At 37.8% G+C, this 13,785-nt stretch overlaps 2 protein-coding genes across 3 annotated transcripts; both read right to left on the bottom strand.

Annotated features, from left to right (window-relative positions):
• Positions 1 to 639: 639 nt before the first annotated feature.
• Positions 640 to 5,673, bottom strand: LOC113310235 (dnaJ protein ERDJ3A-like). 2 transcript variants are annotated; one of them, XM_026558832.1, is made up of 8 exons: positions 5,531 to 5,673; positions 5,142 to 5,197; positions 4,948 to 5,021; positions 4,299 to 4,810; positions 3,873 to 4,211; positions 3,252 to 3,611; positions 2,196 to 3,166; positions 640 to 1,659 (listed from the first exon to the last, which is right to left on the bottom strand). In XM_026558832.1, the coding sequence occupies exons 1-7, from the start codon at positions 5,615 to 5,617 to the stop codon at positions 2,879 to 2,881; spliced, it is 1,716 nt and encodes a 571-aa protein (XP_026414617.1). In that variant the 5' UTR covers positions 5,618 to 5,673; the 3' UTR covers positions 640 to 1,659; positions 2,196 to 2,878. The 2 variants fall into 2 exon arrangements, with proteins under 2 accessions (XP_026414617.1, XP_026414618.1); XM_026558833.1 differs by having other exon boundaries at positions 640 to 1,656.
• A 3,526-nt stretch (positions 5,674 to 9,199) lies between these two features.
• Positions 9,200 to 13,432, bottom strand: LOC113310952 (ERBB-3 BINDING PROTEIN 1-like). The gene is made up of 10 exons (XM_026559772.1): positions 13,313 to 13,432; positions 13,082 to 13,205; positions 12,906 to 12,990; positions 12,661 to 12,810; positions 12,395 to 12,548; positions 10,450 to 10,665; positions 10,209 to 10,345; positions 10,003 to 10,094; positions 9,692 to 9,874; positions 9,200 to 9,580 (listed from the first exon to the last, which is right to left on the bottom strand). The coding sequence occupies exons 2-10, from the start codon at positions 13,176 to 13,178 to the stop codon at positions 9,507 to 9,509; spliced, it is 1,188 nt and encodes a 395-aa protein (XP_026415557.1). The 5' UTR covers positions 13,179 to 13,205; positions 13,313 to 13,432; the 3' UTR covers positions 9,200 to 9,506.
• Positions 13,433 to 13,785: the final 353 nt, after the last annotated feature.

Raw genomic sequence — 13,785 nt, 5'->3', positions numbered from 1 at the left:
AGCCACGTGATCCCTTCTTATTCTATTTGCATACCACCAATTAGGTGTCACCCAGTGTCCTATTTCCTTCACCCCTTTTGTTTGTCCAACTAGAAAATATACATCCGTCTGGTAGGGGGATAAGAAGAAAGACTAGAGAGACCATACAACACGCCTTCAGATCACTATTTGGTAGATAGTGGTCTCCTTCAGATCACTATTTGGTAGATAGTGGTCTCTAAGGTGCATACTCCACAGATCATGATATTTACCCCAACAGATTGGAGAATTCAAAGCACCGAGTTCTCCTAAATTTGAGAGCAACTAGCTAACAAGGTTATTGTATGGGCTAGGATCAAGATTAGAGTACAAAAATCCAAAGCCAAGCCCTCAATTAAGCACAGTAAATGGCTCACTACTAAGAGTCGATTGACAAAAGAATGGACTGCATAATGCATGAATGGTTTTTTGGACTATGAACATTGCAACTTATTTCACTACAGTACGCCACTTCACATTCAGATACGAGAGAACAGATCAACAAACCAGGTGCTACACAAAGTTCGAGTTCGCCTGCTTTAGCAAGTCTTCGGCCTTTTTGCCGATTAGTTATTCCAACTAGAGAGGTGCATATGTTTGGAAAAGAAAACAGGTAGCTCATATGCTAATGTCACCTCATCTTGTACTGCTGAGGTGCATAAAATTAGACTTACAATTGAGATATGGTGGGAGCAAAATCTGTACATTCAGAGAAGTATGTATGTCTTGCCCGAAACAGAAAGTTGGCCTTAATGCATATAGTTTACACAAAATCTGGGGAGATGTAATAAGATGATGCTTTACATGTACCTGAAAGGCTGAAAGGAAGTAGGGATTCTTCGTTTTCCCATCTATGCTTGAAGGCAGCTTGTTTGGATAACAAAGATGCAGCTCACCTGCACCTGAATTAGTATTCACTAGCTAGTCATTAAAATGGATGGCTCCAACTTTCCACACGACAAAAGCCGTTGCAAACATCAGTGTGCCAATGAAGGTTGCCGAGAATATGATGAAGAACAGTTCATTACCACCAGGAAGATCCCAGGTCAGTCCTTGCTTTGGCATCCCTCGTCTGCTATCATCAAGCATATTTGAAGGAGCTTCAGGAAGACCCATTCTTTTTTTCCCACTCTCACGATCACTTTCTCTCAAAGCATCTAAAACCTTGCTCCCTAGTACTGATTTTTTGGATGGCTTGGAATCTGTGTTATTTCGACTTAAAACACGAGCTGCTCTAAGCTTCTCCCTCGCTGTCAATGATGATCTTTTTGGTGATTTAGAAGAAGGTGTCGTCTCCTTTGCTGCGTCAGTTGTAACTGGCGACCCATTAGACGATCCTGTTGTTTGAGGACCCTGTTCAGCTTTGGCACTAGACTTGAGCTGTATATTCTCAGCAAGTGAACTGGCTGCTAACAATTGCTCATTTGCAACATTTTTTGCTGAACCACTCGAACCTTTATCTGCAGTGTCAGCAGCAACTTGATTACTATTGGAAGCCGAAAGTATAAGGCTGAATCTTCCGTACTTTATACCCTTTCTGGAACCAAAACAAAGCCCCGAGGAAGCTGTGACATACTCAGCCTTTGAAGTAGACCCTCCTCCATAAGGTCTTGCGAGAGTCCAATGTTTTGCTTGCAACTGCTGTTAAGTTAAAGCCGGTTAGTTAGTTCAAAACACAACATAGTGATGAACATGATCCTAAAGTAGTAGAATGATGGTAATTTCTGAACAGAGGTGCAGAATATCCAATGGTCAACCTCTCACACAGGCAAGTAGCATAAGAACCATTTAACAAGCAACAAAAGAAATACCGACAGGTTCCTTAATTCAAGTGTGAGTTTGAAACTAGTGCTCCTGACAGCGTTAATTTCAAGGACTACAGTCGGCGTGAACCGGTAAGCACAACAAAAAAAAAATTGATTTTGAATCTGCACCTCATTCTCCAGCACAAAGTTGCTGAACAGATAAGACTAACCACTGAAATACAACCACACATCCGACTCAATCAGCTAAGCAACAATAAATTACAGTCATAAAGAATTTCTACTCCTAACAGTAATCCAAACCACGTAAAAGACATAATCTACAAGCAAAGACATGAATCAATCATAAGGTTCCCAAACACATATCAAAAACATAAGAATTCTAACTAAAAACGAAAAAAGAAAGATAGATACCTTGGAAGAGTTGAAACCAGTAGCAACTGAATTGAAGGACATAGTCATCTAGAGATCCTTCAACCCAACCATATAATATGAAGAGAATGAAACGAATTCTTCAGTGTGTTTTATGACCACCGAACTCTCAGAGTAAAAGAAGTCCCTGGATTAGTATATTCTAAACGATAAGGGAAATCCACTACTTCAGTTCACTATACATCATAGTTGAGCACCCCATCAAAGACTTTGATGTTTCATCCTATCTGTTCAATACAGTCAATCTTGACCAGTTGACCATTTACCGGAATGGATAAAAACACCCCAAGGTCTAGTGGTCTGAATTTTGCCACTTCTCAGTTTTTTCATACAAGTTGGGCTCAATTTACTATTCAACTACTCCAGCCAGCTACAGCTGGGAGTGCACATAGCATAGTTAGAGTTTAAGGACCATTCTGATTAATTCTGTTTTAATTTACAACTGCAGCCCCCTTGTCTCAAAAACAAGGGCTGCAAAATTTCATTATTTTAGACGAGAACATCTCACTCTCATATATACACAAGTTAGGAGAGAAACTCAACTGGTAAAGGGAACTGAAGGAGTATCCAATTCAGAAGCACGCGCACAAACAACTGACGACTAACAAAATTTGTACGTAACTGTAACTACATCTCGCTAGATATACATCAACTGCTTTCTATTCTCACTTGAGGACGGGTTTCTGTAATGTCTTGGAAAAATTGATATCCCCGTTAAGAACAGAACCAATGAACCTCTCCACTTCCTCCATTGTAATTTCATTTGTGAAGGCTGCAAATTTCTGTTTCTTAGGCTTGTAAGCTACTAGAAATTTGTCCATAGACTTGAAACCTTTCTTGTCAAAAGAATTCAGAAATGAAGCTTGCTTGTTTGCATCCAACAACGCGTATGAAATAGAAACACCGGAACTAGAAATTTGGTTTTGTTGCCTCATCAATGACTTTTTGGAGACCTGCAAAAATGAAACATAACATATTGAACTCTGGATCAATGTCACAACCAAAGAAAAGAATGTCCCAGCGAAGCTTTACACTCACATTGGAGAGAACTGATTCTAGCTTCTCCTGTGCTTTTGATGAACGGAAAACACCAATAATGCACAAGGGAGTATTGTCTCCACAAAGGGAACCCAAATTTGAAGCCATAAGCAAAGGCAGCTGTTTTCCTTCTGAATCATTCCCTTGTGGATTTTTCCCCTGGCGAGCTGATCTTGCCTTCTTATTCTTTTTCTCAAAACTATCAAGTAACAAACTCAGCTCGTCAACTGCAGATTTTAACTTCTTCACGGTTATCCCTGTTTTCAGTACATGTTTCTCCCCATTTGAAAGCCAACCGACAACTGCCGGTAGTGCATCCACTCCTAGCTTTTTCACTGCTGGATCAGAAATGCCACCAACCTGCATAGTGATGAAACTTAATACAACCTTGACTACAATGGCAGGCCGCGCTATCAAAGTGGCCTGAGGCTAAAACACCTACATATGTATCATCAAAATCTAGTGGAAGCATTTCTAACCTAAAGAACACGGCAACAGTTAGATGTTCTGACACTGCCCAGATCAACTGGATTGGTTTATTCAGTCAACCAATGGAATTGTCAAAGGGTGCCAATATATAAGAACTCTGATGAGTTTTGAGGAATGTTGAGTCATACATACCTCTACATCATAAAAGGTGAAGCGCTTGCGGTACGAGCCACTGAGAGCACGCCAGATTACAGGAGTATCCTTCTTATTTGAGAGTAACATCACTCGAAGTAGGTTTTCAGTGCTCGATGGAAAATCAATACGGCTTAAGTCCACCCGTTTTGAAAACCTTGGCAAATGATTTTGGCAGAAGACTTTTAGACTTCTTGAATCCATATCACCATTGTACTCCGTCAGGGAAGCTTTGTCTATTGCTTCGTATGTATAAGCAAATACCCGAGCTGAATGAGATGGTGTTATACCAAGTTCCTTACATAAGGACTTCTCATCTTGGCAATTAATGCTACCAACCTGCAATAGTAACATATACCGTAAGAATTATTCAATGGATAAAGAATAGCGGTTCAGAGGATATATCTACAAAGAGCAAACACTTACCTTTATAGCTCCTTCTAACAAGCTGCCAACTTCACCTATCATTGACTCTAGTACATGATGTCCCTTTGACGTGGGAGTGTAAGACAATATAAGCCAAGTGACTCCTTTCTCTGCTATTTCATTCTTGAAACTCTTCGAAGTGATAGTCGGGATGCTACGAGAGGAAGTCCCAGACCTAGATTGAGATCCAGCTGAACCACCAAATGGGTTCCACCCCCCTTTCGCGCCACCACCAAAAAGATTGGAAAACATATCCTCCATACCAAACCCCCCGAACGAATTACCACCTCCACTAGGATTACCACCAAACGAAAATGAGAATGATTTTGAGTTCCCCTGCCTACCCATTCTTTGAAATTCGTCTGGCCTAAAGTTAAAGTGACTGTTCCCTGGGTGGCCTCCAGAAAAATGACTATATCCACCAGGACCAGCCTCAAATCTTGGTCTCCCCGTCTCATCCCCATACATATCATAGTTCTTCCTCTTTTCTTCATCAGATAGAATTTCATATGCTGTAAACAAGTAACAGGCGCATACGCAAAACATATTAAATCATCTGAGAGATTACCAACGGTAACTTCAGTTGTAAATATAAACTACAGTGCATCATTCTTCCAAGAAATACAATTACGAAAAGGCAAATTAGTACCGTTATTTATCTCAGCAAACTTCTCTTGTGCACCCTTGTTTTTGTTCTTATCTGGGTGATATTTAAGAGAGAGCCTGCAAAACCCAGTATCAAATGACATTTACAAGATTAGTGGTTACTACTAGTAGTAATGTATAAGACAGACCAAAACAACCAAGTAATAAACATAACATTGGGGATACAGAAAACCATACTTGTGAAAAGCTTTTTGTATTTGTCGCTGATTCGCGTCCCGCTCAACTCCAAGAACCTACAAATGCATCAATCAATTAGTAACTATTAATACTACTCTAGACATAATACATGTTTCCTATGGCTGTGAGGGCAACTGCCCAATGCGAGCAAGACAGTATTTTTTTTCCAAATGTTTCCTACATCCATTGGACACTTGTCTTGCATTTTCCTGGATTGGGGTAAAACGCCCCCATGATGATCTGTGAAAACCTAATTACAAAAAAGATTGAATCTTTCGGAAACCAATGGGTCAGAAAACACAACAACCCTATCAATGTGACATTCTAATTGCGAAATCCTGATTAGGGGATCAATTTCCTAACAGGATAAATTTGTAAGAAAATTTTACCTTGTATGGATCAGCTGACTTTGCTTGTAAAGAGTAAGAGAAGAATGAAACGAATAGAATTACGAATAAAAAATACCTAAAAGTCATTTTGTTTTATATTTTTCTTGATTGAATTGGAGATTATGATGCTAGGGTTTGGTTTTTCAAAGTATTTCTGTCTGAAAACTTACAGGGAGGGAGGGGTATAATAAGACAATCTCCGCGGAGTCTCGAGACACTTCGGTTTAGGATGACGTGGCGGACGGACATGGCTCCACATTCATACAACCAATAGGATTTCAGATTTTAAGTGCCTCTTTGTTGGCGGTTGAATCTTCACCGTTAAAACAACTTGGAATGACATTGTTATAGCAATAGGATTTCAGGGCTGGTTCGTCTTCGGCTAGTTTACCAGGCACTGACTGGAAACACAACCAAGTGAGCAAAAGGTCTAGGGGTCAAACCACACATCAAACCCTAGCTTACAAGTCCTAAACACATTCCTAGCAAACTGAGAATCACGGTCAACAATTAATTAACACCATCTCTGATAGCCCATAGTTCAGTCACATTGTTAGAGTTGCCAAGAAAAGGCCATCATTATCAATTAACAGTTACCCAATCATAGGGGCACTCCTTATATCTTACTGTCTTAAACTGCTTTGACTTTGTTTTTTTCGTCGACTTTTTAACAACTTAACAGAGTCAAATTCTAAGACTTCAAACGTTTGGGTTTCCAGGAACACGAATTATAAAAGAAAACACAAACCTAATTCGTAATTGAGAAATCTTATATAAACAGAGGATGAAGATGATGATGGAATGACTCTAACTCACTTCTCTCAACGAAAGCTCTACCATTTCTTCAAACCCTAATTCTCAACTTTGTTTACTTTTCTTTTTGCACTAAACCCTGAATTCAGTACCATTTCCATGGGCGGAAGCAAAGGGAACTAACCCTGGCTGTATAGTGTATACCCTGATAAAACCATAGCATGTGTTAAATTTAACCTTTATTTTTGGAAAAAAAATATTTAGTCCACCATCCAAACCAATTTAGTCCACCAAGTCTGTCAAGAGACCAAGCGCCCAACTATCCTAGCCCAAATACGTGTGTAACCAACAATCAAGAAAAATATAGTTGCATTATTTGGTTATCAAATACTCCCTTGGTTTATTTTTTTTGGATCACTTTACTTCTTTCGCTGACAAGTGTCATGTGGACATTTCACTTTACTTCTTTTGATGACAAGTGTTATGGGGACCATTTAACTTCACTTTCAACAATTAGTTCTCTTAAATACCTTAATTTTCTCTAAAAACAAAACAAGCCTATTAAAAAAAACGGAGGGAGCATTTTATATCGTCAATTGTCTATGACGTGCTTACTACGTAGTTATCAAGGGAAAAAATGTTTCCAATCATTAAGGTGCAAAAACGTTTACTAACTAGTCATCAGAGGCCTAAAAGAGGAAAGATTTTGTTTCGTAGTTGCTAAATCGCCTAAAAAAGTTTTGCCACATGCGGCCGCAACAAACTCATTGTTTGGCAATGATTTTTACCCCCTCTTCCAACTTCCTAGCTCCGCCACTGACCATTTCTCAGAAGAAAAAAATACTAATAAGACAGGTAACAGCTGCTGATTTTCACTTTTTTTTGCTATAAAGTGTCTCATTACTCACAAACTTATCCTTCATGACTTGCTTATCCAATTCGGCATATACAACTTTGTGGATGTTGCCAGGCAGTACTGATTAACTTATTTGCTTTTACCTTAAGAGTTTGTGCTCCATTCTGCAATCCTATCTGAATTATAACCTTCTGAAATCCCGTTTCTCCTGCCCACCTAACTGCTTCCCTGAGGGATGAGCATTTTGCTCTGATCTCAGAATTCATTGTCACCTGCCAACTTTTAAGTTATTAAACCAATTCCACTCTTTTAGTTTCAATGATGAAAAAAGCATCAACCGTGAGTACCAATGATAGGAGCTCGCCATTTATGTTCTCTCCATGGGTTCTAGCATGATTTGTTTGTGCAAGAAGACTGATTATGAAGAAAAATTTTGATTGACTGCATTCAATTTTGCTTCTTCCTTGAAAAACAGCTTCACAATTATCTTTTAACCGATGCTACTGGATGAAGAAGGCAATGATTGCTTCCAAATCAGCTCTGTTATCATCACATTGTTGGATATGAGTCATTCCTTCACTTGACAGTGCAACATACTTTCCTAATTAATTCCTGTGTTTTATAGGTTTTCATTGTAAAGAAAACTGCAAGGAAGACTGGTTAGCAGAAGTTGGTGGTGCTTTTGGCCTTCCACCACCGGAAGAAAGTTCTCTAGGTATCTTTGCTGAGCATCTCCTTCTGATTGTTCTATCAGTCTGTATCGAACTTCAAACTGTTGCTATTTAGTTACTTATACCATGTTGTTTAATTTTTAAATTAGGCAAGGCAGGCAGTGATATGAAGCCGATGAGAAAAACTGTTTCGGGGAAACATAAGCGTCTTCCTTTATCTGTTAATGAAGGAGAAAATGGAAATACTAGTCCCCCACAATCAGTTATTGATCAACCTGAGAATTGTAGCGAAAAGGCACATTTAGACTATTTGAAATATATAAGTTTCGCAAGCTCGGTGACTGAGTTTGAAGATATCAAGAAGTAGTAGTAAATCTGGAAAGGAAATAAAAAGCAATAGAACTGTAAAGAAAAAAAAATGCAGTAGATCTTTTGAAATGGGGCAGAGAAGCTATAGTTGAATGAAAGCTTGCAGAAGAGTAGATGAAAACTCTTGGAAGGCCAGTGCTCCTTGGTAATTTCACTTAGTAGGTATGCAGGCTAAGATAGGGTCGTTGGAGTGATTTAGATCTCAACTTTTTGGTAACCTATGAAGCTAATCTCAAAATTTTGGCAACACACACGGATGTGTCTTCTCTGTAAAGCTTGTGAATGTTTCTTGTTGTTTTCTTAAAACAGGCAATCTAGATAGAAATCAGCATTTCAGCATTTTGTTTTTCTTATCAGAACGTGTAAACTTTTCTCTTTGTAGCCAGACAGTCGGAAAAGTATGAATACAGAAGTGCTGCATTTCTATCAGGTGATAAAGGAGGATTTGTTGAACGTGGAACTTCCGCATTCATATACAAAATTGATATGAAGAAATCCATTTTTATTAGCTGCGACAGATGGACCAACCTTGCAGCTGCACAACGTAGTCTTGATTTATTGTTCCTTTACTGCTTTTACTTTCAGTACAACTAGCTACATCTTGCTCCCAGTCTAAGAATCTGTTTCAGGAATGGTATTATACAACACATACAACATGAAACAGGATACTTCTGTCTTCATAGGCCAAATTGATATAAACAAATCCACATTATTATTAGCTGGAACAGATGAATGAATCCACAGTTTAGATATGATTTATGCCCTTTGACATTACAAACTAACTACTAATTGCTCTGAAATGAGACCTCTTAGAGCAAGGGCCACGGAGTGAGAGAGCTTTCAATCAAAGTGAGGGGAGTTTGCCAGATTTGAGTAAGTTAGGTGCCACTATGAAGAAGGAAAAGATCCTTTACCCAGGAAATCTACCAAACATCAACTGTTGCCTAACAAAACAGTAAAACCTACACAATCCCCATGGCCGGAAAAATGATGATCAACCAAAATATACAATGTTCCAATACAAAGTCATTTTTCACATTTAGGCATTTGAGCGCACCATAGTTATTGGTTCCAGATTGAGTTCCATATAGAGGTAAAACAAGTAAGAAAATCAAGGTGTCAAGGGTGCTGGTTACGTCTTTTAATGTTCAAGTATGGGGACTAATGCAACTTAAACAGACTGTTAGACAACAAAATCAACAGTTGAGATCTAGTACTCAAATATTAGAATGGACAAGCTCAACATTCATCACATCCAAACACAGTACCAAACGCAAAAAACCCTGGTCATTTAAACATGGGGAACCTAGAAAGTTTGAAAAAACTATCATTCTTGGGAAGCAGTGGTTGCATCCATAGGTTCAGCTTCAGTAGACTCCTCAGCCTTATCACCCTTCTTACCTGTGCCATCACCAAAACACAAAGGTAGCCTCATTAATACATCAGTCCAAAACTAGATAATGCCTTCACAAGGAATAAGATTATACAACCACAGTAGATAACTGAACATACCTTTCTTCTTCTTTCCACCTCCTTTCTTTTTCGACTTTGTGGCCAAAGCTAACCAAGCCTTGATTTCAGGTTCTTCATCTAACGTCTTTGTTGGCTGCACTTCTTGAAGAGCGTGAGACGTGATTCTATCGGAACCGTTGGGCATTAACAGAACTGTAAACTTGATATGTGCAACAAGATCCCCTGCATATAGCCAGTAGTATGAGCCTCATGGTAGGATGCCAATCGATTTTAATAATGAACGTGAACAAAAAAAGTGATTCGAACAATTGTGAACCAAAATTCAACTTTACACATGAATAGATCATTACCAGGCTTCTCATGAAGTACAGGGTATGGCTGCAAAAGTTCATGATTCACACATTCAACTAATCCCAACCTGGCACGCTTCTCTTCCAAAGCCCTACAAGAAAGACAAAAAAAAGAGAACTACATCAATGCTGTGTAAAGAGAATAAACTAAATAAAAGTAATTATGCAGAAAAAAGTTGTCAGAAAATGGGATAAGAAAGCCGAACCTAGCTGAAAATGGCATGATGGGGAAGTTCTGATTAATTTCACTGAAGATGAACCTAGATGCTTTCATCTTCAACTGATAACTCTCTCCCACCGCTCTTTTGTATACAGTAGTTTGCCTTTCATCTAACAGCCTAGGCTGAGACGTTTTGACAATTGCAGATTGTGTATTAGAATAAGCAGATTTATTAGAAGAGTGAACTTGGATGAATGAATAAAGTTCAAAGCATCGTGTATCCTTACCTTGCCTTCTCCTGTGCTGGCAACTATATCAATTGCATAAACTTCATTCTCCTGAAATTCTGCATCATCGACTCTGGTTTCGGGACCTGGAACACTGAGTACAACCTTGCTTCCATCTATCACAAACTGCTTGAGCTGATGGCTGAGCACACCTTCAACAATTTTGCAGTCATAGGCAGCAGCAACCTTCTGAACAGCTTCAGTTACTTCTTTATTCTGCCACACAAAAAATACATCAGTAAGCAAAACATGAATAATCACTATAAATTCGAGAATAGATTGCAATAAATATGGAGCATTTTTGCATCACAAGGAATTATCAAGGTTCAAGAACTCAGACATCACAGAAATGAAGAGCTTCATTCTGAACTAACAAAAGCATATTAATTACTAACTTGCCCCATCAGAGTAACTATGACAAAAGAGCCTCACTTGGATGTCAAACCCATAGCTTCTGTTACGTAATCATCACTAGGGCACAATTTTTTAAAAAATACTTGCCACTAACTAAACCTGGTACATCTCATACAAAAACTTGTTCCCTCGATAACAAAAGTTTGGATGCTCATAACCAAAAAAGAAAAGGTGAGTCTATCAACCTTTGATAAGACGATATTGAGGCAAAAACACAACCTTCTATCAGTGTAACTATGACAAAAAAGAGCTTAATTGGAGCATGCTCCGTAGCAATTTAAAGTTTTCATCATTTAGAAAGATCATGTTGAGCAAAACCTCTTCAGGACGCAAACAAAGAAATGTGGCAGAAAAAAAGAACACACAACCACTTGAAAACAAATGATACAAGGCTGTTAAAACTTATTAAATTCAATCTCTATCAAAAGATAGAATATACTCCTTCCCCTTCCCTAGTGTGTCCCTGGCAAACAATTTTGGCTACGAAAGAATTGTATCAACCAACAAAGACAAGACAAGATTGCTACCTAATCAAACATAGCCAACTATAATATCGGCAACAGGGAAAAAGAGGAAACCAAATGTAATTGATAACCTCGGCAAAGTTGCCCGCCTATCTGTGTCTCATCAGATCACAAAAACCCAACCAGGACTAGTATGTATTCACAAACAAAGATATTGGCAACAAATAAGACTAGACAAACTAGCTAAAATAAGTTTGCCCAAAAATCATATAGAATAGCCAAGTAAAATATTGGCAACAGGGAAAAAGAGGAAACCAAATTAATATTGATGACCTCGGCAAAGTTGCACCTTTACAAAAACTACAAAAAGTCATAAGATCTAATATACACATTCAGTACACTTCTGTGTATATTGACAAGAATATCTGGCTATAAAACACCAGGATCAACCACCAAAACATCGATGACCCCAGATATCACAGCATAGCCAAGCAATATGTATAGGCAACAGGGAAAAAGAGGAAACCAAATAAATTTTGATGACCTCGGCAAAGTTGCCCCTTTGGAAGGGAAAAAACAATATGTGGTAGTACTAAAGTACACATCATTTGTGAAATTCTTTGTAGAAAATGTACAGTAAGACAAAAGTTTCTCTGCTAAAATATTCACTATGAAAACATGTTGGACAACAAATACATATTTGATTGTCCCCAAAAAAAAAAAAACATAGCCAAATCAATATAGGCAACAGGGAAAAAGAGGAAATCAATATCATTCTGATCACCTCGGCAAAGTTGCCTTTATAAATAAAGCACGCAATAAACTAGAACAAAAAAGTTACAATGTGATTCATCTATCAGGGTAACTATGACATTAAAGCATCATTTGGAAATTCATCCATTGCTAAGATCTGTGACATCACTTAGACGAATCATGAATCCCCTTGACTAAAGAGATAAACATAAAGAAACAACCATTAACAAGCTAATTAAGAGTACAAATGTGTACCCCACATAACATGAATTATTAGCTTCTAGTTCAACAATCAGAAAATGTTTTTTGTTTACCTTCTTGCCAGGTCTAACAAGCCTCAATGCTACTTCAGCTGCAGTATTGGCGGCAGCAATAACATCAGCTGCTCTACCAGTAACTGGTCCTTCTTGAAGAACATGAGTATGTGCAACAACAGCAATAAACCCATCAATATGGCAACCCATATCACTGTCATAAAAAAAAACAAGTAAAACAAACCCATCATGAGCAAACCATAAGCAAACATATAAACCAACAAACATCATCATACTAAAAAAAAAACAAAAAAAAAAACACTCACATCTTTAAGATGTCACCTTCTTCCAGGAGAGTTCCATCACTAGCGAGTGGTGAGAAATGACATACAGTATTATTAACTGAGATACATGTAGGAAATGCAACTCCTCTTTCAATCTTCTTCTTTGTATTCTTATACAATTTCCCAGTTTGCCTTTTAAAAATTAACAAAAAGAAAACATCATTAATATCATCAGAAAAAAAAAATCCAAATCTCCAAACAAAACCTTCAAGGGGGAAAAAACTTACTCTTTGATAAATGCATCTCCTTTCTCACATAAATCAACAATCTTAACTTTAGGTTTACATTCTGTTAACACCAACTGCAATGCCTCTGCAACACACATCAACAAAACCAAAATAAAATAAGACAACCAAAATACAAAAACAAGCTAAAACCCTAAAAAGAGAGTGAGAAAGCTTACTGTTGATAATCTCAGCAGCAGATTTGTATTTAGTAACAACTTCAGGAGAAGAAAGATCCAACTCTTTCTCATCCTTTCCTACTTCATCATCTGACATTCTTAAATAACAAAAATAATCTTATCACTGCAAATCAAAGAAAAAAAAAATGAATCAAAACCATAAAAGAAGAACAAGAGAGAGATTAGGGCAATCAGAAAATAGGATTGAGTAGAAGGAGATGATTTGTTTACCATATTAGGGTTTTAGACGAGGAAAGGAGGCGCTGAGGTTTGATTATAAGGAGGATAAGAATGGGATTTGAGTTATTAGGGCAACGCCGGGGGTTTTATAGAAATGTCGTTACAGACTTTACTGGATCACTGCTGTAACTTTTGCAAAGGAAATTACCATTTCACTTCTTAACACCTCATTCTGGAGATTTGTTATAGGGAGGAAGAAAACATCATATGGGGAAGATTTTATTGGATTAAACTTTTTTTTTTTTTTCTTAAAGCATTTTATTGGATTAACTGATGTGCCGACCATTGGATAAATCGTTTTTTTCCTTCCATAAGATATATTTTATCCTCCCTATAACAAAACACCTCATTTAAAAGCCCCTTTTTCCAGTCAAAGCACAATCATAAACTAGAGATTAATGTTGGTGACTTGTACTACCAATGTCATTGTCTTTAAATTCTGCATTATTTTCAAAGAACTATAT

The sequence above is a fragment of the Papaver somniferum genome, chromosome 9, assembly GCF_003573695.1.
Source record: "Papaver somniferum cultivar HN1 chromosome 9, ASM357369v1, whole genome shotgun sequence".
NCBI lineage: Eukaryota > Viridiplantae > Streptophyta > Magnoliopsida > Ranunculales > Papaveraceae > Papaver > Papaver somniferum.
This window is presented reverse-complemented; position numbering and strand designations above follow the sequence as displayed.

What these genes read in the sequence shown, in the direction of transcription:
- LOC113310235 (XM_026558832.1), bottom strand. Translation starts at nt 5,617, where the DNA reads ATGACTTTTAGGTATTTTTTATTCGTAATTCTATTCGTTTCATTCTTC. An exon ending in GTTTGCTGAGATAAATAACG is followed by an intron (nt 4,811 to 4,947) that starts GTACTAATTTGC and finishes ACTTGTTTACAG; the next exon opens with CATATGAAATTCTATCTGAT. An exon ending in TAGAATCAGTTCTCTCCAAT is followed by an intron (nt 3,167 to 3,251) that starts GTGAGTGTAAAG and finishes TCATTTTTGCAG; the next exon opens with GTCTCCAAAAAGTCATTGAT.
- LOC113310952 (XM_026559772.1), bottom strand. Translation starts at nt 13,178, where the DNA reads ATGTCAGATGATGAAGTAGGAAAGGATGAGAAAGAGTTGGATCTTTCT. An exon ending in GGAGATGCATTTATCAAAGA is followed by an intron (nt 12,811 to 12,905) that starts GTAAGTTTTTTC and finishes AATTTTTAAAAG; the next exon opens with GCAAACTGGGAAATTGTATA. An exon ending in TGTACTTCATGAGAAGCCTG is followed by an intron (nt 9,875 to 10,002) that starts GTAATGATCTAT and finishes GGCTATATGCAG; the next exon opens with GGGATCTTGTTGCACATATC.